Raw genomic sequence first — 27,240 nt, forward strand, 5'->3', positions numbered from 1 at the left:
ATTTTGTTTAGACTTAAAAATTAATGTTCTGCTTCTGAAACTCTATAAGAGTTATTGTTTTAAATAGTTAAAATAGTTAAAACCTTCCCTGGACTAATAAGAAGCTACAGACAAAAAAGCTTACTACTTTATACAATAGGATACATCTGTGCTTCGCTCATAACGGATGTTGTCATCTTTGTTAATTGTGAATTAACATTTTTAGTAGCGAAGCTACTCTATAATTTGAAATGTCCGTCTGTCCATCTGTCCGTATGTCTTAGTTTGGGGGAAATATGATTTTCTCGGCTCCTATAAAAGATAAAAGGCTGAAACTTCTTGTCAACATTCTTATACTTGATTATAAGTAGCGAAGCTACTCTATAATTTAAAATGTCCGTCTGTCTGTATGTATTAGTTTAAGGAAAACGTGATTTTCTCGGCTCCTATAAAATATAAAAGGCTGAAACTTTTTTTCAACATTTTTATACTTGATTATCAATTTGCATTAATTATTACATTGTTCCTAAACGTCCTAAAAATCAACGTTTTAAAAATCATGTTTGAAAGTGACATACAGACATTTGTTAAAGATTATATTGAGTTTTTTAGAGTTGCTACGACCTATAAATAATGCATTAAGATTAAGAATGATAATACAAATTTTGAAATTCATAGGGTAATTCTAGCATGCCTAAATTAATTATCGGCGTTTTTTTCTAGCTAGGCAGGCAAGGGGGCCGAGCGCTGCGGCTAGGCAGGCAAGGGGGCAGAGTGCTGCGGCTAGGCAGGCAAGAGGGCCGAGCGCTGCGGCTAGGCAGACTAGGGAGCCGAGCGCTGCGGGCTTAGGGCGGACAAAGTAACCATAATTTTAGAAAAGTTTCGCTTCAAAAGATTCATAATGATATTAATTTTTCTATTCATTGTCCTCTTTCAATATTAATGCGATATTCTTAAATATCTTATTCCCATTATTATTAAATTTTCTTTAAAAAAATAGCCCATAACTTTTTAATAGAAAGTTTGCCCATTTCGTCCATAAAGTGTTAACACACTATTATATTCGTGTTCTCCACCCAACTATAAATTCCAAGTACACCTCTCATAGTACAAAACTGTATAAAAAGTCGTCAAAAAAGGAACACGTAAAAATTCAAGATATCTGACAGTACAAGCAGGACATTCAGGACCCTTTTAGACTCCACCACTTTGGGGACTAGTGTAATAAACAGTCCAATGTCCCCTCCATTCCTCTCTGCATAATAAGAATCAGTATTCTAAAAACAATACTATTCTATATCATATACACACACACACAAAAGAGAGGGATTTATTTTCAAAACTAAAAAGTTCGATAAATTTTAACCTTTTGCTACGTTCTTTATCATTCCAATCATAAATCAAAATACCCGCAAACTTTTTAAACCAACGAAAGAGAGAACATGTTATAATTTACAGTCCAATGTCCACTCCCTACTTGGTGTAATGAGAAAAACACAAATCTTACAAAAACCTACCACTAAAAAGCCCCTTTAAAATTGAAATCTTTGCACCTTTGCACCCTCTAACAAATTCCTGTGCACGTCTTTTTATCAGAATATTTTTCCAATTCTTGCACATAACTAATAACATTTAGGCGTGCGAGTTTGTATGTAATTGAAATAAGGGAATAGTTATTTAAACCAAATAACTGCAATTTATCTATAATACAAAGTAGAATGATGTCTGTCTGTCCCTTAAGATCTCGGTAACCACTGAACCGATTGGATTCTACTCTACAGTGAATATACCTACTGGTCCTGTGGTGGTTTTAGGCTATTATCCCCAAAAACTAAAAATCCCCCTCCCCAATTTTTTTTTCGCATATGTTTGGAGAATTCACCATTTATTCGCGAAAATTGGCGACTCATTCGCAATTTTTTCAGCTGGGTAGGTAATAGAAGATGTAATGATTCCCATACTCGCATCATTTTTTTAGGCACGTACATAATTTTTTTAAAAACCTCTTTGGGCAAAGCCACTAGTTTTATTTTAAAGAATTGAGAGAGGAAGGATGTGTGTGCTTAATAGGTCTTTGACGGAAAGCAGCAAAAAGAATATGTACTACAAGTCGTGGAGGAAGGGTACAATGGGCTGTTTATTGCACTAGTCCCCAAATCTGATTCGTTGGATAAAAAAATTTGGGAACTATTATTGAATTTGATTGGTTGGTTCATCAAGTTGAGTGTCCTAACGTTTCAACAACTTAGTGTAATCTACAGAAAGGTTAATTTTGTATTGGAGATGAACAATAATTTATCAGTCATTGCCTTATCCCTTTAGATCCCTGAATAATGAACCAATAAAATATCAGGCCAACCAACCATCTAACATTTATTTATTTTTTCATATTACATATCCCCATATCCTTGCATGGGACCTAGCAGTAAATTGTCAAATATACAACAAGTTGATTTCTATTTTGTTCACACGCCCCATGTATGTAGCTGTATGTATGTGTGTAGCCAATGTAGCTGCCCATAATTTATATCGCTTGTCCTTGTTTGCTTTGCATGCTAAGTAACCCGGGAGGAAAGGGAACATTGAGCTGTTAATTATACTAGTCCCCAAAGTTTTAAAATAAGTTCCGATAGATTAACAATGTTTGGGGACTTTTAATGGATTTTGATTGGTGGTTGGTTTGTTAAGTTGAGTGTACAAACGTTACAACCATTAACTTTAATCTACATAAGAGGTAATTTTGTGTATCATCATTGGGAATGTACATCAATTTACTAGTAACTGTCTTATCACTTTAGATCTCTGCATTTCAAATTAGTTTTGTAAAATACTTCTAGGTGAATAAATCCAATAGAGCTTTTGGCAGTGATCTGAAGGGATAAGACAATGGCCGATTTGTACACATCCCCAATGTTGATACACAAAATTACACCTTCTGTAGATTAAAATAAGTGGTTGGAACGTTTGGACACTCAACATAATTAACCCACCAATCAAAATTCTGTAAAAGTCGCCAATATTGTTAAGTCATCAAAGGAGAAAAGGTTGTTAGAAATCTTTTGGGACTAGTGCAATAAATAGTCCACTCCATTGTCCCCTCCCTCTCTGGCTCAAGAATTAAATTCTGCACTGGCTCGCCTTAGCCAAAGTTTTGTTGTTATTACATAACAAAATCTCTGTGGCTAAACTTTTTTTTATAAAGAATTTATCTCTGGGTAAACTTTTTCTTTGTTCAGCCTAATCCTTAAAAATTAACAGGACTTACAGATCAGAGAGAAAGAGAGAGGGGACATTGGGCTGTTTATTATACTAGTGAACAGTGTTTCTTAAAAACGTTTTCTTATTCGTTGTCCTAACAACTTTTGGGACATGTACTGAATTTTAATTGGTTGGTTCATCAAGTTGAGTGTTCAAACGTTTCAACCACTAGTTTTAATCTATAGAATGAGTAATTTTGTGTATAATTATTGTGGATGTACATCTACTTATCGGCCAATGTCTTATACCTTTAGATACCTAGTTTTTAAGGTATAAGTTTTAAGAATTAAGCTTTCTAAAGTTTGTTATGAATAATTTATTTGATAAAAGAAGAAAGAATTATGAAATTTCACTTCTCTAAAGAAAAATTAATTTTACACATAAATCTTCAAAAATTTAAATCTGCAATTAAATCTTATTATAAGAACAGCGTTAATTGATAGAATTTTAGGTAAACAGTACTCTATCAACCTGAATGTCTAGAATATACTGGGGATTTAGGGGAATACAGGATTACATACTAAACTGATACCTTTAGTTATATAAAAACGTTCTCTAACTTATTGTCTTTTAAACTATAGTTGGTTGAAACAAGCAAGCAGTGTTCTAACTTTTCGACAAATAATAATAATTTACAGAAGAGGACTTTTAATGAATTTTGATTGGTTGGTCTATTAAATTGATTGTCTATACGTTTGAACCACTAATTGTAATCTACAGAAGGAAATATGTGTATTAGCAGCCATTGTCTTATCCCTTTAGATCCCTATTATTTTATCATGATCTATTGAATATTATGTCATTTAGATCAACACAATACTTTCATATTCAAGAAGGTATACAAGATTCGTTAAAGTCAGAATATTTTGGATATCTATCTAACCCTAATGATTCTAATAGAACGATTCTATCTATCTATCTATCTATCTATCTATCTATCTATCTATCTATCTATCTATCTATCTATCTATCTATCTATCTATCTATCTATCTATCTATCTATCTATCTATCTATCTATCTATCTATCTATCTATCTATCTATCTATCTATCTATCTATCTATCTATCTATCTATCTATCTATCTATCTATCTATCTATCTATCTATCTATCTATCTATCTATCTATCTATCTATCTATCTATCTATCTATCTATCTATCTATCTATCTATCTATCTATCTATCTATCTATCTATCTATCTATCTATCTATCTATCTATCTATCTATCTATCTATCTATCTATCTATCTATCTATCTATCTATCTATCTATCTATCTATCTATCTATCTATCTATCTATCTATCTATCTATCTATCTATCTATCTATCTATCTATCTATCTATCTATCTATCTATCTATCTATCTATCTATCTATCTATCTATCTATCTATCTATCTATCTATCTATCTATCTATCTATCTATCTATCTATCTATCTATCTATCTATCTATCTATCTATCTATCTATCTATCTATCTATCTATCTATCTATCTATCTATCCATCTATCCATCTATCCATCTATCCATCTATCCATCTATCCATCTATCCATCTATCCATCTATCCATCTATCCATCTATCCATCTATCCATCTATCCATCTATCCATCTATCCATCTATCCATCTATCCATCTATCCATCTATCCATCTATCCATCTATCCATCTATCCATCTATCTATCTATCATAATAATCACGTGATATATCCCTTAGTCCTGAGTCTGTATATCTCCATCTTGGGGTGTAGTACAGCTTCATGGATCTATCTATCTATCTATCTACCTATCATAATCACGTGATATATCCCTTAATCCTGAGTCTGTATATCTCCATCTTGGGGTGTAGTACAGCTTCATGGATCTTTGGAGCGTCGTCCATTCGGGATGCGTAGAATTTAACCTGAAATTTAATACAGATTATAGTATACGTTACGAAAAATGACCGGTCTTTAAAATGGTCTAGTCCTCCCTGTAATGAAGTTGTAACCTTATTTTTTGTATGTCTGATCTTTATATATATGTATAATGGTGATTGTTGCGATTAATTAGATCAAAGAACATTTTCCGATATTCAGGAGGCTATAAAAGAAGAAATTCAAAATAAAAAAATTCAGACCCTTAATTTTTTAAAGTAAACTTTACTTAAGCTGAAAAATCACATAGTAAAATTGAATTAAGCATAAGCATAAGTGTTGAGTTTTATCTTAAGCATAAAATTCTGCTTCCATAGACACCTTACCCGAATTCCTTCCTAGCTCTCATACAAGTCATTTGAGCCCAAAAGGTATGTATCAAGGCCTCAAAATCTATGATTTTTCGGCTTAACCAAAATTCACTTAAAATACATAAGGGTCTAATTTTTTTCATTTTGAATATTTTCTTTCATAGCCTGCTGAATATCGGAAAATGTTCTTTGATCTAATTGACTGATACAAACACCATCATACATATTATAAAGAGCGCACACAAAAAAAACACGGTTACAACTTCATTACAGGGGGGGGGGGGGCAGACCATTTTAAAAACCGGTCATTTTTCGTAACGTATACTGTATTACACTAGTCCCCAAAATTTTTCAATAACGTTTTCTTATTCATTAGCTTAACAACTTTGGAGACTTTAACTGAATTTTGATTGGTTGGTTTATTAAGTTGAATGTTGAAACGTTTCAACCCCTGATTTTAATCTACAGAAGGTGTAATTTTGTGTATCATTATGGGGGAATGGGTTGTACATCAATTTATCGGCCATTATCTTATCCCTTTAGATCCCTGCTAAAGTACATAAAATACTTAAATCACGAAAACCTTTCCAAATAATATTTTCTATTACTTAAGTAAGTACCTATCTACCTAATTGAATTTATTATAAGAAAGCTTGGCTAGGTATTGTTTTTGTGTGTATTTAATGTAATTTCATTAATTAGGAGATAATAAGATACATTCTAGTAGGCATTACACCAGAGATAATGGTAAAGATAATTTGTCCAAAAATACTATATTCTATATTTTCTAATATGACTCGCGGCTACGCTCCTAGAGGCCTCTAGGGGCACGTAAAGAATTTTTTTCAACCTATGTTGAGATTAGCTGTTCACATAAAAAAAATAATTTTTTGTCACTAGATGGTGGTGGTTCCCTCCCCCAAAATAGCTGTAAATCTTCCTATGGCCTTTGAGAAGCTACACTGTAAAGGAGAACCATATCGGTTCAGCGATTAGCGAGATCCTTCGATATAGACAGATAGACATGCTGTTACTTTATTATAAGAATTGAAGAACTAAGCTACTCCATATTTCAATTACTGTAAGTTTGCCTGCAATTCATGGCACACTGGGAGGGAAAATGAATAAATAATTTTATGCTTTCCATTAAAGTGACTACAGAGAACTGAACTTAACTGAACTGGTGTATAAAAATCCTTGGGGATGTATTTCAATTTATCGGCCATTATCTCCACAAGGACTCTGATAGGAAATTGACAACTTATTCATACGTACTGTACTAAATCAATCATTACTTGGACTAATTTAACCAAATTAGGTTTTTTTAGGTTTTTGATAATTCATACAACCCCCTTAAGTAATTCATTACAATAAAATACAATTTTAAAATTTATTTACTGTGTAAATATGCATAAATATGACGTTTTTGCTGACAATTATGTTGATTTTTACTCAAAGCATATTTCTTGTAGACAATAAAATGATTATAACTTTCGTTCTATTTAAGATAAATTGATGAAATAAAAAGTACATTCAATTTTATTAAGCTGAAAAGTCACTTATTGATTTTAAGAAATAATATACCCCTTTGAGTGGGGGAGGGGGGGGGGGTCGTTGAGTATAGTAATAAGAAACTAATGTAAATTTCTTTTCTACGGTGGGTTTTAATGATTCATATAGCAGCCAAACCGTTTTAGGCAATACCCATTTGTCTGTCTGTCCCTCTGTCTGTCTGTCCTTTTGTCTGTCTGTCCCACCACTTGTCTGGTTATCTGTCTAACTGCCTCTCTTTTGGATTTCAATGAATCATCTAGCATAGCCTAATTGTAATTTGTTAATGCCTTAAAGACTGTCTGTTACTATTTACCTGTCCCTCTGTCTGTCTGTCTGTCTGTCCGTCTGTCTGTCTGTCCCTCTGTCTGTCTGATCATTCACAGGTTCTCTATTGGATTTTATCTAATTAATTGTCTATTTTAGTAAAACTTTGATAATTCTTCTTGCCCGTCTGTCTGTCTATCTGCTGAGTTTCTACCCTCCTTGGTCTAACAGACTTATTCACTTAATTTATCAAAAATTAGATTTAACTAATAATAATATGGTGGTATCTTGTACCAAGAGATACACAAATAACCTTGTGTTGAAAAAAACAAATAAAAATAATTCAATTTCTTCTATGAAGAAAAGTGTAATACATGTTCCTTTAATCTCTTTGTACATCAAAAATATTTTTCAAATTTATAACATCAGGTTATATTCCATTAATTTATTAACAACTAAATTTTTTGACACCCCACTTATGACTTTTAACAGCCCCCTTTAACTAAAATCAAGGGCGATTTTATTAAGATTTTACCAAAACTACTTTACATAAGAAATTTATTACATTTTAAAATTTTTTTTTATAAAAAGAGGATTGGGATATATCTCCCTCCCAACATTAACTTTAAAAACTATTGTAAAATATATTAAAAGTTATAAACATATATCTATCAAGATCATTAAAGGAATTAAGTTTAAGGGGGAGGGGGGGGGGGCTTAATGCAACCATCTCGTAATCAATGCACAAATTGCACTTAGAATTCGAATTTCGTTACAAAACTTGGCATGAGTAATCCTTGGTACATCTATTTTCCCAAAATGGAACAAAAAGTTGGAAAAGTGACGGCTGGCGGCTCAGTCATTTTAAAGTATAAAATCATTTGATAAAATGATAAAAGTATATGTAAAATGAAATAAACAGCAAAAAAAATTACAAAATTACGTTAAATAGAACGAAAATTAGAGCGTTTTGTATGCCTTATAAAATGCGTATTTCTCATGAAAATTGTAACGATTTAGTGTGTTGAGTAAAATATTTACAAACTTCCCGCTTTTATAAGTAGCTATAGAGCCTTTGTGTCTCATCCCTTAAGATTCCTGAATACTGAGCTGGATCTTTAAATCATTTTAGTGGTGAGCCAGATCGGGGTGCGCCAACTTTCCACCAATGAAAGCACAGCATTTAGTGAAATGCCGCGCTGTGATTGGCTGAAATTCGGCTCACTCCGATCTGGCTCACCACTATAATGATTTAAAGATCCAGCTCTGATTGATATAATCCTACCTTTCAAACAGCAAGGTAATGCCAGAAAGGAAAAACACATAAGAAAACATTATTTAAACTTTGGGGACTAGTGTAATAAACAGCCCAATGTCCCCTCCCTCCCTGGAAATAAGCCTACCTTTCAAAGAGCAAGGCAATGCCAGACAGGAAGAATCTTGTAAAAATATGGTTTGTTGTTGGAAGTAAAGAACTTTGACCGCTTGTACCTGAAAAATATCAAACTTATTTATAAAAAGGGTTGGCTTAACAACTTTGGGGACTTTATTGAATTTTGATTGTTTGGTTTATTAAGTTGAGTGCCAAAACGTTTCAACAACAAATTCAATACGGGGTAATTTTGTATACCATCATTGGGGATATACATAAAGGGAGGAGTAGGTTGCGGGTAAAATCCGTAAAGGTGTGAGTTTTAAGGCTTAAAAATAGTTGTAGAACGATAATATTCACTAAATATGTGTATTTCTTATTGAAAAGAACTATACCTAGACATTTTAAAAAATTTTTATCGTTCTACTACTGTTTTTAACCCAAAACTCACAACCTTTACGGATTTTTACCCGCAACCTACTCATCCCTTTATCAGCCATTTTTTTTATCCCTTTAGGTCCCTGATTTCATTCCTGTACTATAATACCTATAAACCTTGCAAGGACCTATGAGAAGATACATTGAAAATGAGAACCATATCAGTTCAGCGGTTAGAGAGATCCTTCGGTACACACAGGTAGACATCCTATTACTTTTTTATAAGTATTTATAAAAAGAACTTACCAGAAGTTACCGCTAGTTGTAATGGAGGGTCTTTTGTCATAACTAAATGAAAAATGATATAATAAATAAAATACCTATCCTTTAGAAATGTTAGGTACTAAAAGCAAAGCTGATCTGCATTTTATTTTTGGGCGTTAATCTGTTAGATAATTTAAGTAGATTAGGCCTATTATATTCATTTAATATATCTTAAATACTTTTAAGATTTTTAAAGTCTTTGATTTTTTCTTTTTTTTATTTCTGAATTAACTTTTACAAATGCGGTCAGACTGCTTTTCGGCAGGTTTTTTGCTATTTCTATATTTTTTCCTTTTCTTGTAGAGCATAAATAACTATTAAACAACCATGGCGGTCAGACTGCTTTTAGCAGGTTTTTTACTATTTTTATATTTTTCACTAATTTTTTATATTCTCATTCCTGTGAGTTCTCCATTTCTTATTCTGTCTACATACGGAGCATAATGGGGGTAGCGGGTCAGCTCATGTTTAACCTGAAAAAATGAAAAATATAAATAGCCAAAAACCTGCTAAAAAGCAGTCCGACCGCCATAGATGTTTTATATTTAATTATGCTCAATATTGATGGGAGTGTTGACTGAAAGTTTCAGCCGTGTATCTTGAGTAGAAGCCGAGAAAATCAAGTTTCCCCCTTACATTGTGTATGAAGGACAGACGGACGGACATTTAGAATTATAGAGAAGCTTCGATTCTTATGAACATTATGAATCTTAGGGGATAAGACAATGGACGATAAATAAGTGTATATCACATTCAGATTCCCCATTAATAATAAACAAAATTAACTCCTCTCCAGAGATTGAAATTATTGGTTGAAAAAGTTAAGGCAAGTAAGATTTTAAAAAGTACCCAAAGTATGTATGGGTATTAGTTAAAGTAACCCCAAATAGACAACCAGCTATTTGATTTCACGACATTTGTCATTTGTCATAACTGTACATAATATTACCGTTTTGGCCCTTTGGGGCCAAGAAATTCCGCCATTCTTTAACTACTAATGTCTTACATCTGTTACATAGTTGTCGTAGGAACCACTTTCAATGTCTTTTGTTATGACGCGCTGTTGAGCTAAGATTCAAACCCATTAGCTCCCCGACAATGAACAGATGCGCTCCATGTTAGGTCACGGTCGCGGGTGTAAAAACTTCAGGGGTGTATATTCTGAGAAACAATATGTGGGAGGGGTAAAATAAAATAAAATAATATAAAGAGTAGGTACTGTAACCATTTTTCCATTTTTCCTCCTCTTTGGGAAAAAACTTGGGAGGGGGGAATGAATGAAATATGAATGAATGAGGGAAAAAAATTAATCTTGTGCAGAATATGCATCCCTAAAAAACTTACCTACAAATTAAATAGGTACCTACCTTAAACTCGTCAATATTTGTAATCAAACTAAATTCATGGTCTCTGCCGTAATCTGAGTAAAATAAGAAGATAAATTATTTGAGGATAATTACTTGTCGCATCGTATTATAGACAGCTTTCCGCGGATATCAAAATGATTAAAACCGGTTTTGTCAGCCACGAAACACCGTTTTGGCTATTTTTGTCAATTTAGGAATGTTATAATTGCACTAACAGTTTCTAACTTTGCATGAGGATTCCTTTAACAGTTAGGTTCGATTTAGGAAGCGTAACAACCATATGATTGTTACAAGAAAGTCCGTACGTACATTTAAAACATGTTGCTTTTGACATTGATTTTTATTAATTATCCTACTTACCTAATTTTTAGATATAAGGTACAATGTCATAGGCGAAGCATCTCTATAATCTGCTATTTGAGATAGAAGGCTAAAACTTCTTGTGGACATTCCTATCATCATGAAGCATAATTAACTATAAAACATCTATGGCGTTTGGGCTGCTTTTTAGCAGGTTTTCAGCTATTTTTTAAATTGTTTATCTTCCCTGTATCCTTGTTGTTTAAAACTGTGGCCAATAGAAAATTTTCTTGGACGCTTCTAATGTCTCTGAAAAATAAATATAAGTTGTATATAATAACCAAATTAGTTTTCAGTGAAGGAGGAGACATCGGGCTTTTTAATACACTAGTCCCCAAAGTTTTTCTTATTCGTTTGCTTAACAACTTTGGAGACTTTCATTAAATTTAATTAGTTGGTCCAAACATTTCAACCATTATTGGTACCTAATCAATCCACGGGAGGGGAAATTTTGTGCATCATCATTGGGGATGCACATCAATGTATCGACAGTATTGTATCTCTTTATATTCCTGCCAAGTTTGGCAGTTTTACTCAAACAGGATAGTAGTGCACAGAAATAAATTGATATAATTTATTGTTTTTTTTATCTCATATTTCATAATAGGTACCAGCGTTGTGGAGCCGGAGCCGTTGTTTTCGTTCAAAAACGGCTCCGGCTCCGGGTTAGCTAAAAAAAGAGATTTTTGTAACTAAATTTAGCTTTTAAAACCTTCAAAAGTCAAAAATAGACCTAGCAAAAAATTATATGTTGAGTGTATCTTGATTTTAGGGTTGAGCCGGAGCCGCACCAAAATCAAACGGCTCCGCAACGCTAAATTATAGGTACCTATTCAATCCCTAACTCTATTGGAATAATCACTGATTAAAACTGGTTCTATCACACAGCTTAAAGCTACTTTTCTTATCACTGTTGTAGAAAAACTATTAGTACATCATATCAAAATAAGTGTTCCCATCTTCAAGAGAAAATAAATCTGACAAAAATTAGGTGACGAATGTGACTTAGGTCAGCTACTTATTCTATAATATACAGGAGTAAAGTTTTTTTGTCTGAAAAATATTCTCTGAAAATAAGGGTACGAATTGGTTGTGCTTTAAAAGGAAGCTTTTTAAATGTCTTGGGCTTGTTTTAGGCTATTTTTCCCTAGGGGCTTGGGGTGAAGCAACTATTTTAATAAATTCAAAATAATACCTACGAGCTTAAAAATCAAAAATTACCAAAAATAAATCAAATGTTAATTAAATTTTGCTGTTGTGCTTTTTATGCCTTATCGTATGAATATGTGGTTTCGTAATCAAATGTAAACTACAGCGATAAAACTTGAAATGTGAGTCATTGTTGTCAGGGATCTAAAGGGATACGACAATAGCCGATAAATTGATGTACGTCCCTAATGAGGATACACAAAATTACACCTTCTGTAGATTACAATTAGTGTTTGAAACGTTTGGACACTCAACAAAATGAACCAACCTATAAAAATTCAATAAAAGTTCCCAAGGTTGTTAAGCCAACGAATAAGAAAAGTTATTATAATAAACAGTGTAATAAACAGCCCAATGTCCCCTCCCTCCCTGAATATTTTTTATTCCATTCACAAAAACAAGTATGACGACATCCAAACACTGCAAAGTTTTTTTTTACTGTTTTAGTAAAACATTTTATACCTAGGCAACTTAAACTTTAAGTATCACATTGTTTTCTGTCATAATTAAAAGAACAAATCTTAAATCCGTGTAATAAAGTAACAGGATGTGTGTCTGTTTGTCTGTCTGTACCAAAGGATCTCACTATTTTACGAAAAGAGCTAAACGTTACGGACGATTTCAAATTTTGCATGGTGATTCCTTTAGTAGTTAGGTACGATTTAGAAAGCGTAGCAACTCTATATGAGTCTATAATCATTACCAAAATGTCCGTACGTCCATTTTAAACATGTTGATTTTTTTACTTTTTTAACAACAAATTTTTATGTGATCTAATCATCCGATTGATCGGATTTTCGGTATATTGATTCCTGGGACAACAAAGTATAATGTTATAAGCGAAGCAACTCTATAATCAAGTCCTAAATATGTAAGTATGTCCATAAACATTATCCTGTATAAGGCAATTTTTCAACAAAGGGGGGGGTTTTTAATGCAACCATCTCGTAATCAGTGAGCAAATGGCACTAAGAATTCGAATTTCCATCTGAAATTTTGCATGAGTAACCCTTGGTAGGTCTATTTTCCCTAAATCGAACAAAAAGTTGGAAAAGTAACGGCTAACAGCTGGCGGCTCAGCGGTTTTGCCATTTTTTGGATATCTATATTGCAAAATAGTCACGAAACCTATCTCCACATAATACTATTTTCAACTCCAAAACGCTATCAAACGGTTCTAGACTGTAGCTGTTGGTACTAGAAGTTTTAAAAATGGTTATTGCTATCATTTAACATGAATTAAACCAAAAATATGTTTTAAAAAGTTGATTCCTGCGTAATTGATGGTGGATTTGCCCTGAAAATAGGCAAAAAACGGCTAAACGGCTGAGCCACCAGCCGTTACTTTTCCAACTTTTTGTTCAATTTAGGGAAAATAGACCTACCAAGGATTACTCATGCAAAAGTTCAGATCGAAATTCGAATTGTAAGTGCCATTTGCTCACTGATTACGAGATGGTTGCATTAAACCCCCCCCCCCCTTTACTTACAATTTTGCTTCAACTCTTATACATTTATATTCTGATTATTCAGTTCTGACACTATACAAGTGTTAATGTCCGTTTGTCCCACCGTTTCAGTGCTTCGCTTTTATGGATGTTGTCATCCTTGTTAGGCATTGAAATGCTTCGCTGATATAAAAAAAAATTGCATACCTGGATTGCTTGACTAGATTTCTGAAGGCCAGGTAGCCCAATCCCGACATAAACTTGTTGGTCAGGTAGTGTCTGATAAAGAATAATACCATGCTAGCTCATATTTTTTATGAATAACTTTTCGTGGATATAAATAAAGAGATAAGACAATGGCCGATAAATTGATGTACGACCCCAATGATGATACACAAAATTACCTCTTCTGAAATTTGAACACTCAACTTAATGCACCGACCTATCATTATTGTAATACTTTTGGGACTAAATTTGAAAATTGGTTATTGAAATCCTAAATTTTTTTTATTATGTTGCTCTAAAAAAAATTATATGCCTAATGGCAAAAGGATAAAAAAAATTGGGCAAAAACGAGAGAGAGGACAATTATTTTATTGTTCATTACACTAGTCCCCAAAGTCCTATAATAACGTTTTCTTTTTCATTGGTTTAACAACTTTGGGGATCTTAGAAGATTTTGATTAGTTAGATCATTAAGATGAGTTTTCAAACGTTTCAAACACTAATGGTATTCTACAGAACGGGTAATTGGGTGCATCATCATTGGGGATGTACATCAATTTATTGACCATTGTCTTATCCTTTTAAATCCCTGGCAAAAAACAACCAGCTAGCATTCCTTGTTGCCGTTGTGTACATTTAAAAAGGACGTACGGACATTCTGGTAATGATTATAGAGTTGCTACACTTTCTAAATCATACCTAACTGTTATCAGAATCATCATGCATAGTTTGAAATCGATAGTACAATTCTTAGACTTTGGTGGATTTTGATTGGTTGGATAATTAAGTTGAGTGTTCAAACTTTTTAACCACTTAAAAAAGATCAGCTAGCATGATTCTTAGTGGAATCTGACCATTTTGACCGGCTAACGTTGTACATTTTAAATGGACGTACGGACAATCTGGTAATGATTATACAGTTGCTACACTTTCAAGATCGTACCTAACTGATATAAGAATCATCATGCAATGTTTGAAATCGATAGGTAGAACAATTATAACTTTGGATTTTGATCATTATGTTGAGTGTTCAAACTTTTCAACCACTAAAAAAACAGCTAGCATGATTCCTTGTGGCAGATGACCAGGTATGGGAGTCAGACCATTTTGACCGGCTCACGTTGTACATGATAACAGCTGTAACACCACCTTTAAGTCACATCATATTAAGAGGCAACTGTGTTGGGATTCAAATGAATAAAATAAAATGTTGATGATTAATTTATGTCAATGGTAAGTGGGTTAAAACATGTTTAATGACACTATGTTTAAATGTTGAAAACTTCAAGAAATAAAATTACGAGTTGCATGTCTATAATGATCTTCCTCATACATGATAATTTGGGTATATGAAGTTAGATACCTATGGAATTTTTATCTTTCTAGGATATTTTCAAATGTAGGTACTAACTAAACACTTAAGAATTTGATTTCTAAGTAGACCCCCCCCCCCTCTCCCTACCTTTCTTATGTAAATTTTTTTATTAATATTGAACTGAAAAGATTAAAATCATTTGCAAATTACCATTATAAATACTTGAATGTTTTATTGCTCATAATAATAAAAACATTAAAGAATTGCAGAATTATTAATTAACAGAAAAAAATTAGGTACCTAGGTATTTAAAAATATAAATAATTTGGCGTTCTCCTCTCTATATATAAAAAATAAAAAATATTTCTAAGAGGATATTACCAATAATTTCTGACGTAATTTTTGAATCTAGTGCAATTTACGGTAAAATGTTCTTGGTACCTAACAATTATCTCCAAAAATCTATGAAATTTAATGGCTGCTAGCTAGCTGCCAAACGGCTGGTCGTACAAGTCATGCCCGCACATAGTTTTAAGCAGCATAAGAAGTCCTATGAATAATCTGGCAGGGATCTAAAGGGATAAGACAATGACCGATAAATTAATGTACATCTTTAATGATAAAACACATATTACTCCTTCTGTAAATTACAATTAGTGGTTAAAACGTTTGGACACTTGACTTAATGAATCAAACAATTAAAATTCATTAAAAACAATCAGCCCATTGTCCCCTCTCGCTCTCTGCTTAGTACATAGATTTTTGGAGATAATCATTACCAGGAACATTTTACCGTGAACTGCATTTGATCCAAAAGTTTATAAGAAATCACATAATATAAAATAGAAAGGTGATTTTTGTCTGAAGCGAAGGATTTAACTGACCGCTCAAACCGATACGGTTCTCCTTTAAAGTGTAGCTTCACATAGACCCTAGAAAGGTTTACAGCTATTTTTGGGGAGAGTACCAACCCCCCCCCCCCAAAAAAAAAAAAAAATGGGTTGGGTTCGAATTCAATCCCTCATCACCTCAAGTGCCCCCTAGAGGCCTCTAGGGGCATATAATATAAAATGAATTGGTAAGAATAAACTAAAAAAAAACAGCAATATACCTCCAACCAAAGTTCCAGTAAATACAATCTTTTTAAAGACCCTTCCTAGAGCTTTGAGAACCATTTTGTAATTCGCGGATTTTTTCTTCTTTTTTTTGTGTATTTTTTCTGTTGTTACAAAAACACAATGATTTTCTATATTCGGAAACTGATTTTCCAGTATGGCTTCCAATAAAACCGATTGATATCTGCTGGATTAGAACCGGTTCTCAGACATACTGAAAATTAGTATTATACCTATAGCATCGTATTACAGAGAATTTTTCACAAATCTTAAAATAAAAATGATAACATCAATACCTACCAGTTTTAAACTTTAATTTTTCATTTTAATACCAGCGAAAAGCTGTATATAATACGATGCGATAAATAAATAATCAAAAAGCTACCTAACCAAGGGTTTAAAAAGAATGGGCTAAAACCAGACTGTAACTAAAGACTATACTGCTGCTATGTCAGGCACGTTGTATTAATAATCAGGGATCTAAAGGGATAAGACAATAGCCGATAAAGGGGGGGGGGGGGGGGGCGAAAGTGACACTTTTTGAAACCAAAACTAAAAGTCAAAGGAACTCAACTAAAAAAAGAGTTACAGGTCTGACATTTTGCATGGCAGTTGCTTTATAGGGGTACAATATGGAACTGTGAAAAAACGGCGGCGCAACCGCCGAGAAAAGGCAAAAAAAATTTCGGCGGGAAACGGCGGTTTTCGGCGGTTGCGCCGCCGTTTCTTCACAGTTTGAACACTCTACTTAAAAAACCAGGCAAACAAAATTCGATAAAAAGCCCTGAAGTTGTTAAGGCAACGAATAAGAAACCGTATTTTTAAGCTTTGGAAACTAGAGTAATAAACCGACCAATGTACCCTAGTGTGGCCCAAATGAAGGTCTAAATCGCTTTTCAATGTGCGGAATGTAAAAATAGGTTATGTATTGTTTGTAGATTTTAGCCCTATAATTGATTTTAAGAAAAAATCTATCGCTATCTCGTCAAATGCATTTTTATTTTCATTCTTTCTTCCCCAATTAATATAGCCTTACACCAGATATAAAGCAAAACATAAAATTTTCTGTCTGTTTGTTTACAAACATTCAAATAAAATATTAAAATCACCAGGAATAAACATATGAAGAAAGAAAGTATAAAAATTTATTTATGTACAATTACAATAATTTGGGAAAGCTAATTCATACTGCAAAATCATTGAAGAAAAATAATTTAAGATAAGCCTTACTCTTTATTCCTGGTTTAATAAAAAACAATCAAATTATTTTTTGCAATATTAATTTTTTTATTAGTATGCTTTTTTTAAGGTTAAATATGAGAATAAGTATATTACATATTTTTTTACCTTCATTTAATTTTTTATTTAAATAAATTGTCTCTTTATTGGCGACAGTGTCTGTTGAGCCATGAAATTTATTTAAAACACTCTTCCCTATTTTATGTCTTTAAATGTATATTTTTTAGAGTTTTTTTTATCATTTCTCTTCTCATAAGACTAATAGCTACTGTTTTAGTTCAATTTCTTACACAAATTATCAATTTAAATAAAACAATGTTTTTAGACGTTTTTCGGAATTATTCGGCAGGAATGGCAGTTCTGCCTACTTTTTATAATTGCTTCATATTTGAACTCTTGTTACATTATTTTAGGTTGGCAGTTCTTTAATTATTTCTTGTTATATTCATAAAAATATGAAGTTTTTTATAAAAAGCTTAAGATTGAAATTTCGAGATCAATTCTCATTGTAGAGAGGTCTAGTTTTCACTAAAAGGTCTACATTTGAGCAGGTAACACCTTCAAGGTATCCGCAAATTGATATGGTAAAGATTTAAAAATTCATGTTTTTTTGGGCCAGTCTAATGTACCCTTCCTTCCTAATATGATCTCTTATTTGAAATATCAAATACCAACCTACACAATCTGACAATAGTTCAATTTTGCAAGGATCTAAAGGGATAAGACAATGGCAGATAAATTGATATAATCCCCAATGATTAAACACCAAATTACTCCTTATGTAGATTACAATTACTGTTTAACTTAATGAATCAACCAATCAAAATTCACCAGAGTCCCCGAAGTTGCTTAGTCAACGATAAAGAAAACTTGAGTATAAAACTTTGGGGAATAGTGTATTAAACGGACCCCTCTCTTCTATTTGAAATGTTAACTACCTACCTATGCAATATTATAGTTTAATTTCGTCTTTTCTTATACATTAATATTAACCAGAGAGAGAGGGGACAATGGGCTGTTTATTACACTAGTCCCAAAAGTTTTATAATAACATTTTCTTATTCGTTGGCTTAACAACTTTGGGGACTTTTAAAGAATTTTGATTGGTTGATTCATGAAGTTGAGGGTTCAAACGTTTCAACCACTAATTGTAAATGTAGAAGAGGGAATAATGAGTATCAACATTGGGGATATACATCAATTAATCAGTTATTATCTTATCCCTTTAGATCCCTGACTATTGACAGACCAAAATAAAACAAGGATGACAACATCCATAAAAGCCCATAAAAGCGAATCACTGAAACTGTAGGACAAACGAACATTAACACTTATATAGTGTCAGAACTGAATAATCAGAATATAAATGTATAAGAGTAAAATTGTTAGTGTAAATTTGTTGAAAAACTGCTTGATACAGGATAATGTTTATGGACATACTTACATTTATAGGACTTGATTATAGAGTTGCTTTGCTTGAAACATTATACTTTGTTTTCCCAGGAATAAAGTTTGAAATCGATAGGACAATTCTAACATGCCTAAATTAACTAAAAAAGCTATCCGTTTGTGACGGACGGACAGACGGACGTACAGACCGACCCTAATTACAGAAAAGCTTCGCTTTTAAAAACATAAACAAATAACTTTAAAAATCATTATGTCCCTTTACTTGAACTGATATATTTTCACATTTTTTATTTACATCTGAAATAAGAGCAAAATATAACTTTTAAAATCAACAACTATTAAGTTTTTTTTAGTAAATCCATTTATTCATTTTATTAAAAAAACATAATGACGATATATTTAATATTATTTAGACATATAACAAAATAAAATAACAGAAAAAAATACTTTTTTTAAGTTGGACGAACAATAGTCATAAAGTGGCCTTTTTATGGCTATTGTTAATTCGAGAGTGCTGTTTTTTAGTTGTTCGGAAATGCTTAATAGAAGTTTTTTTTTGCTATTGCTAAGTACTTTTTATAAAAAATGTTAAAATTGTCTTAAAAGTTATTTTTCTAGATGCCTTGACAATTTTACCATCACTGGTTGTTAATAAATATCACAAAATTGCCTGAAATAACAATAGAAAAGTACTTTTAATTTGTGATCAATTTTGCTGTGAGTTTTTTTTCTACCAGTTTTTCATCTTTGGATTAAAATGATAGAATAGGCGGTAAAAGAAGAGTTTTTTGGCTGATTTTTTTACTTGATTGAGTTGTTGATGAGCCATTGTAGAAAGAGTTGGCGTTGGTGGTAGGTTGGTAGGTTATCCACTGTTATTAGGATGACTTTTTATGAAAAATATTGTGTACCTAAAATATTTATTTGTAAAACTTTATTTAAGTGAAGCTTTTCTCCTATTAGGGTCTGTCCAATGGTCCATACGTCTATTGTACGTAAAAGATAGCTCTAATCAGGGATCTAAAGGTTTAAGACATTGGCCGACTAATTCATGTACATCCCAATTCCCCAATGTTAACACACAAAATTAATCGTTCTGTAGATTACAATTAGTGGTTGAAGCGTATTGACACTCAACTTAATTAACCAACCAATCAAAATTAATTCAATAAAAGTTCCTAAAGTTGTTAAGCCAACAAATATGAAACATTATTATAAAACTTTGGGGACTTGTATAATAAACAGCCCATTGTCCCTCTCTCTCTGAGCTCTAATAGTTAATTTAAGTTTTCTTCAATTTTGTTTTAAATATTCATAATGATCCTATATTATCGAAGGCGCATCTAGCATCTTAGGGCATTCGAAGAGGTAAGAAGCCAGGGACATATAAGAAGCTTCTATAAAAAAGAAAACTCAATTAAATTGTTAAAAATGTATATATTAGTAAAAAAAACTTTCATAAAACGTTCCTTGTATATAGAGTTGGAAGGGTGGTAAAAAAAACCGGCTTCTTCAAACAAATTTAAGCCAGTCCCTTCTCCTGCATAGCCTTCACCAGCATGGTGCCCATCTGGGCGGGGCTGGGGCTCACATGCACACCAGCGGCCTCCAGGGCAGCGATTTTGGTGCCGGCGGTACCCTTGCCGCCGCTAATAATAGCTCCGGCGTGGCCCATACGCCTGCCGGGGGGAGCGGTCACGCCGGCGATAAAGGACACCACAGGCTTGGCATTGGGGCCACTGTTGGTTTGGGTCAGGAATTCGGCAGCCTTCTCCTCGGCTTCACCGCCGATCTCGCCGATCATGATGATGCCCTTGGTGGCAGGGTCGTGCACAAAGATGTCAAGGCAGTCGATGAAGTCGGTACCGTTGAATGGGTCACCACCAATACCTAAAATTGAATAAAAGCATAAATATTAATTCAGGGGTGTAAATTCTGCACAGGATATTTTTTCAACGGCTCAAAAATATTTTAATTTCCACCTAGTGATGGCAATCCGTCGAATTTTTGGGCCGAATTCGGATTCCGGATTCTTATATTTGACGGATTCCGGATTCTAGCAGTATTTTTAAAGGCTTTTTAAAAGAATTAAAAAAAATTAAGTGCTACATATGTCCTAAAAATTAATGTTCTTGGTGTTCTCTATAATTCACTTCCGATAATCGAACCAGATTTTGAAAAATTTTATATGTAATGATGATAATCTTTGCCTTCAAAAGAAAAAACTCAAGACGCTAATTTTAGCATACCAATTAAGAATCCGGAATCCGCTAATAAAAAACGGATTCCGGATTCGGATTCCAAAATTGGCCCAAAAATTGGGCGGATTCCGGATTGCCAACCCTATTTCCACCACCCCCTAGTTTTTTCCCCAAGGAGGGGGCAAATGGAAGTATGGGCAGTTAGGGCTTTTCACACAAAGATCGTGTAATAAAAGGGTTGGTTGTCTGTCACTTAACCTAATATCCTTGGGTGTTAGAGTAACGCATCCCATTACAAGCGGATGATGCGCTAGATTCTCTAACACTTAAAAATCTAAGGAGAATCCCGCCCTTACTAGGTAAGGTAAGGTAAAGGGTTGGTTGTCTGCTGGGTGTCCAGTCCATAACACAAAGGACCTACCAACACAGAGAGTCTGTCCAAGGCCAACCATGGAGGTCTGATGTACAGCCTCGTAGGTCAGGGTACCAGAACGGGAGACAATACCGATAACACCTTCCTACATTCCATGATCATTGTTTTTTAAATTTATCAAGAATAAAATTGTTTATATTTGATAGAGGCCTCTAGGGACACTAAATGGGATGGGAGAGGGAGGGGGGTAGTTGTTGAATTCGACAAACCATATTTTTTTCATTTTTTATGGGGGGGGGCGATTTTTTTTTCTAACGGCGATATTTTCATAGGAGGATGGTGGTGACCTCCCAAGAAAAAGTTAAAACCTTCCCAGGAAACATAAGAAGCTACAATGTAAAGTTAGTATTAGTAAAATTAGAGGTTAAAATGTTTGAAAACTCAACTAAAGCCCCTAAAGTTGTTGAGAATAAGAATACGTTAGTGTTAAACTTAAGGGACCAGTGTATTAAACAGCCCAGTGTCCCCTCCCTCCCTGCATAATTTTGCTTCCATTCACAAAACAAGGATGACGGAATCCAAACACTGCAAAGTTTAACAACTGTGAAAATAAACATTGGTCATCCCTGATGAATATGGCCGGGCATAATACCGATCTTGCACTTGCCGGGGGCGATGATACCGGGGCAGTTGGGGCCGATCAGGCGAGACTTGTTCTGGCGGACCAAGGCGTGCTTCACCTAAAAACATGGATATTGTAAAGGGATGAGACAATGGCCGATGAATTACTGTTCATACCCATTACCCAATGATGATATTACCCGTTCTGTTTTTTTTAAATTAGTGGTTGAAACGTTTGACCACTGTGCTTAATAAACCAACCAATCAAAATTCAAAAGTTGGAAAGCCAACGAATAAGAAAACGTTAGTAGAACACTTTGGGCACTAATGTAATAAACAGCCCATTGTCACCTCTGTTTGGGATATAATTGTAAATATCTTTTTATTATTTTCTTCAAATCGATCAAATGTATCACCTAACCTCTAGGTATAAGAAATATTTTTTTAAACCAACCAGACAGACATCCTGTTACTTTATTATAAGGATTATAAAAGTTTTATTCACAAATCAAACCAAGTACACAGATACTTTAGTAGATTTTAAAAAACATTTTGGATCATGAAAAGAAAACGTAGTAGCGGGTTTCGTCGTATTTTCACAGTAGCTTTTCTCCTATTTCTAGCCTCTGCGAGGAGCTCTAACCCTGCGGAGCGATCATTAGCATTTACCTAACCTAACCTAAAATAACATTCTATCAAAAGCTACTGTGAAAATACGACGAAACCCGCTGCTCTGTTTTCTTTCTTTTCTGAGCTTTGCTGTTACGGATGTTGTCATCCTTGTTTAATTAAACCCAATGACTGAAATGCCTAGGGGGGGGGGGGGCATTGTTGAAAACCTACCTTAACCATGTCCTGTTGGGGGATTCCTTCAGTGATGCAGACAATCAGAGGGATTTCAGACTCCAAGGCCTAAAATAAACAATATTTATTCATCACTGCATCGTATAACAAGACAGCTTTCCCTGAATATAAAAATGAAAAAAAGATTAAAACCAGCTGATATTAATCGGTTTCGAAGCCTCACTGAAAAGAAAATGACTGATATCTTTTTAAAAGAGTCGAAGCTTTAGAAGCATTCACTTGATTATTGACATAGGAAGACATTTTATTTTGGGTGCTACAATTCAAGATAGACGGCTGAAACTTTCAGCGGTTGAACATTTTTACAGTCTCCATACTACCAACAAGTTTTATTTGGATTTGAGGTTTCGGGGTTTATTTAAACAAGTTTAATGTATAGGTATTTTTAGGACACTACACTAAGTTTATTTCTTACAGATGACCGTCCAAAATTTTTGAGCTCTGCTATGTTTTGTTATGTTTTAAACTACCTCAAAAATGGCGGCAGCCGCGCCGGGAGGTGGGACGTAGATAACGGTGGCGTCAGGTTTGACAGCGGCGTTAGCCTCGGCCACAGAATTGAACACAGGCAGACCAAGGTGCTCCTTGCCTCCCTTGCCTGAAAATAAACAATATGAGTGGTTGAAACGTTTGGAACTCAACACTAGAGTTGAACACAGGCAGACCAAGGTGCTCCTTGCCTCCCTTGCCTGAAAATAAAGACTTTGGGTACTTTTATTAAAACTTTAAGGTTGGATTCAACTCGGAAGGGGTAAATTTTGTTAATCATCATTGGTGATTTACACCAATTCCTCATCCATTGTCTTATCCCTCAAGATATCTAACACGAGTAGAAGGCGGGGATCTAAAGGGATAAGACAATGGCTGATAAATTGATGAACATCCCCAAAAAATTACCCCTTCTGTAGATTTGTACAATTTGTGGTTGAAACGTTTGGACACTCAACTTAATAAAAACAACCAATTAAATTCCATCGAAAGTCCCCCAAAGTTGTTAAGCCAACGAATAAGAAAACTTTATCATAATACTTCGGGGACTAGAGTAATAAACAGCCAATTGTCCCCTTTCCCTCTGGAGTGAAACGCCTGATACATTTTACTTCTTTTGTGGAAATATATGCACTATTTTTATAGGTACCTAGAAAACCCTAAAATAATAAAATGATTGCAAAACCCTCGAGCCTCCATTTTAAATTTTAGATTTTTAGGTTGTTTTTTAAAAGGCTATTTCTCTTGTGCGGGTTAAAGTAGGGGGTACAAACCTAGATTTTCTAAGTCTTTAAGAAGTATAACTGTAAAGGAGAACCTTAACAGTCAAGATGTTGGCGAGATCTTAAGCTACAGACAGACACAGACAAGACATCATGTTACTTTGAAATAAGGATTAAATATCTAAAGGAAGCCATCTAAGGACAATTATCTCGCTAAATAATTGCAATGTTTTACAGGGATCTAAAGGGAAAAGACAATGGCCGATAAATTGATGTGCTGTACATCCCCAATGATGACACACAAAATTAACGCTTTTATAGATTAAAATTAGTGGTTGAAACGTTTAAACACTCAGCTTAATGAACCAAATAATCAAAATTCACCAAGGCCCCAAAGTTGTTAGGCCAACGAATTATAAAACGTTTTAAAAAACTTTGGGAAAAGTGTAATAAACAACATATTGTCCCCTCTCTCTCTCTCTTTATCTGAATGTTTTAACATAAATTAGATTACTTGATCCTATTAGTATCAGAATATTTATTAGTAGCACAGATATTAAGATATTCTTCAACTATAAGACATTTTTATGATTTGTCTCCCTATTGTTAACTTTCATACCTACTTCACTATTTTTTGGCAGTATTCAAAAAATAAACTAGATGGCGAGGAAAGCTCCAACCTAATCTTACCTTAATATAAAATCATATGCCGCTAGATGGATATATTTCAATATACGGATATCTGGTAATTTGCCAGATATCTGGTAATTTGCCAGATATCCGGTAATTTGCCAGATATCCGGATAGTACCCTAATATAATATTACCTGGGCTAACACCTCCGACCATTTTGGTACAGTACTCAATGGCCTGTCTGGAGTGGAATGTATGTGCCCTATTTCAATATTTGGATATCCGGTAATTTGCCGGATATCCGGCCCGACCTTAATATTATTTTACCTGGACTGACGCCTCCGACCATGTTGGTACCGTACTCAATGGCCTGTCTAGAGTGGAATGTGCCTTGCTTGCCGGTGAAACCCTGGCAAATAACTTTGGTGTCCTGATACAGTAAACATATCAATGTCGTTAAGTTATAGCAGGGATATAAAGGGATAAGAAAATGCCAGATAAAATAATGTACATCCACAATGATGACATCCATAATAACCCCTCCTGTTGAAAAATTAAACTTAGGTAATAAACCAACCAATCAAAATTGATAAAAAAATTCCCCAAAGATGTTATGCCAACGCGAATAAGAAAACGCTGATGTAATAAAAACAGCCCATTGTCCCCTCCCCTCTCTGATATGTCGACATTGATAAATTCCTTGGTTAACACCATGTTGGGCCTAGTGGCACTGTAGCAGGTCCTCACACCTCCAGCACCAGCCGCGGACTGGCTGCCGCTTACCATTGCGCGGCTGAATAGACGGATAGTTGCGGCCATTTTTACCTATACGTCCAACTGAAATAATAATATCAACAAACTTAACAAATCAGGGATCTTAAGGGATAAGACAATGGCCATTAAATTGATATGTAAATCCCTGATGATGAAAAACAAAATTCCCCCTACTGTGATTAAAAGTCAGTGATTGAAACGTTTGAACACTCGATTCAATAAACCAACAAATCAAAATTCAGTAAAAGTCCCCGAAAGTTGTTAAGCCAACGACTAAGAAAACAATATTGTAAATTAATACTTTTGAGACTGGTGTAATAAATAAACAGCCTATTGTCCCCTCTCTCTCTGCAACAAACTTAACAAATGTTGATTTTTCTAACTAAAATCATTTTAACATGTTAAATTTTAATGTATCATGAATGATATTAAACAAAAAGGTATTCAAAATGAACAAACATACAGTCTGATGATGATTATAGAGTAGTTTCAAGTAGCAAATTATAAATCATAATATTAAAGTAGAAGGATCTCTTTGTGTTTGTCTAGCTAACCGATATGGTTCTCCTTTACAGTAAAGATTCATATAGGTCCTGGGAAGGTATGGTCTGTAAAAAATGACCCTTCAACAATTTTTTTCTTTAAAGATTGGAATAGAATGTGGTAGAGGCCTCTAGTGTGTTATATATATTACAGAATTTGAACATTAAATAGATTTATTATAAAACATTATATGTAGAATTCACAACCAATGTCATTTAGAGTTAAGGACACACAGACAGACGCCCCTTCAACATAAAATCTTCGCTCAAACATTGGTAAACAACAAACCTAAGTACCTACAAGGAAAGAATAGCTTAAAACCACCCCAATACAATAATAAAGCTTTCAACCCATTGAGACAAACAATTATCGAGATCTTCAGCTACTGACAAAAATGCTTACTACTTAAAATTTTGGGATATAACTTTAATTTGGAGTTTCAAAGTACTCATATTAAATAAAATAAAACTAGTTAAAACAGGATACTTTGGTTGACAACCAATTATAATAAATTTCTAATGCAATTTCATATATAGTACAAAACATTGCAGTAAATAGTACTTTCAATTATGGCTTCCAAACCAATTAATATCCGCTGGATTGGAACCGGTTCTTAGCCATACACCTATATTGAAAAATCGTGTATTAACATCGTATAAAAGACAATTTTCCACAAATATTAAATAAAATCATGAAATTAATACCAATTTTGTTAGCCCAGGCCTTCGGCCCCTCTGACCTAATAAAACGCGTTTAAATCCCTATAAATTTTTATTTCAATATACGCGGAAAGCTGTCTGTCAAACGATAAATAACTATTAGTGCATATTTGAAATATGGTTTTCTAAATGTCGTTGGTTTTGCTTCAATTTCATAAAGTTAACACAAAATTTCTTATTAAACAAAATTGATTCATTTTAAAGCAATAAAAAAAGCTTTATAATATGGAATTAATCACAAAAACACGCCTGACATTGTAGCAG

At 33.7% G+C, this 27,240-nt stretch overlaps 2 protein-coding genes across 3 annotated transcripts in view; both read right to left on the reverse strand.

Annotated features, from left to right (window-relative positions):
* Window positions 1-19,365, reverse strand: part of LOC145303783 (GH3 domain-containing protein-like) — a 107,426-nt gene extending 88,061 nt beyond the window's left edge. The window contains exons 1-10 of one of the 2 annotated variants that reach the window (XM_080145395.1): window positions 19,301-19,365; window positions 16,386-16,493; window positions 15,030-15,108; window positions 13,942-14,013; window positions 11,265-11,326; window positions 10,718-10,770; window positions 9,751-9,823; window positions 9,333-9,374; window positions 8,680-8,767; window positions 5,042-5,134 (exon numbers count right to left, since the gene is read on the reverse strand). In XM_080145395.1, the coding sequence (XP_080001521.1) occupies window positions 5,042-5,134; window positions 8,680-8,767; window positions 9,333-9,374; window positions 9,751-9,823; window positions 10,718-10,770; window positions 11,265-11,326; window positions 13,942-14,013; window positions 15,030-15,108; window positions 16,386-16,449 (626 nt within the window). In that variant the 5' untranslated portion in view covers window positions 16,450-16,493; window positions 19,301-19,365. Of the gene's footprint in view, window positions 1-5,041; window positions 5,135-8,679; window positions 8,768-9,332; window positions 9,375-9,750; window positions 9,824-10,717; window positions 10,771-11,264; window positions 11,327-13,941; window positions 14,014-15,029; window positions 15,109-16,385; window positions 16,494-19,294 lie in introns of both variants that reach the window. The other variant, XM_080145394.1, reaches the window with a different exon arrangement.
* On the reverse strand, window positions 19,335-25,806 carry LOC145303784 (succinate--CoA ligase [ADP/GDP-forming] subunit alpha, mitochondrial-like). The gene is made up of 7 exons (XM_080145396.1): window positions 25,638-25,806; window positions 25,268-25,368; window positions 23,568-23,695; window positions 23,077-23,145; window positions 22,238-22,352; window positions 21,661-21,756; window positions 19,335-20,928 (listed from the first exon to the last, which is right to left on the reverse strand). Exons 1-7 carry the CDS (start codon window positions 25,757-25,759, stop codon window positions 20,561-20,563), a joined length of 999 nt encoding a protein of 332 aa, XP_080001522.1. The 5' UTR covers window positions 25,760-25,806; the 3' UTR covers window positions 19,335-20,560.
* Window positions 25,807-27,240: the final 1,434 nt, after the last annotated feature.

Source organism: Acartia tonsa, chromosome 13, assembly GCF_053477335.1.
Source record: "Acartia tonsa isolate MP-2025a chromosome 13, ASM5347733v1, whole genome shotgun sequence".
Taxonomy (NCBI): domain Eukaryota; kingdom Metazoa; phylum Arthropoda; class Copepoda; order Calanoida; family Acartiidae; genus Acartia; species Acartia tonsa.

Excerpts from the sequence above, each read along its gene's own strand:
- LOC145303784 (XM_080145396.1), bottom strand. The coding sequence starts at position 25,759 with ATGGCCGCAACTATCCGTCTATTCAGCCGCGCAATGGTAAGCGGCAGC. Across the intron at positions 23,146-23,567 it reads CGGCTGCCGCCATTTTTGAG|GCCTTGGAGTCTGAAATCCC; the intron begins GTAGTTTAAAAC and ends TGTTTATTTTAG. Across the intron at positions 21,757-22,237 it reads GCCCGGCCATATTCATCAGG|AAGGTGTTATCGGTATTGTC; the intron begins GATGACCAATGT and ends ATGGAATGTAGG.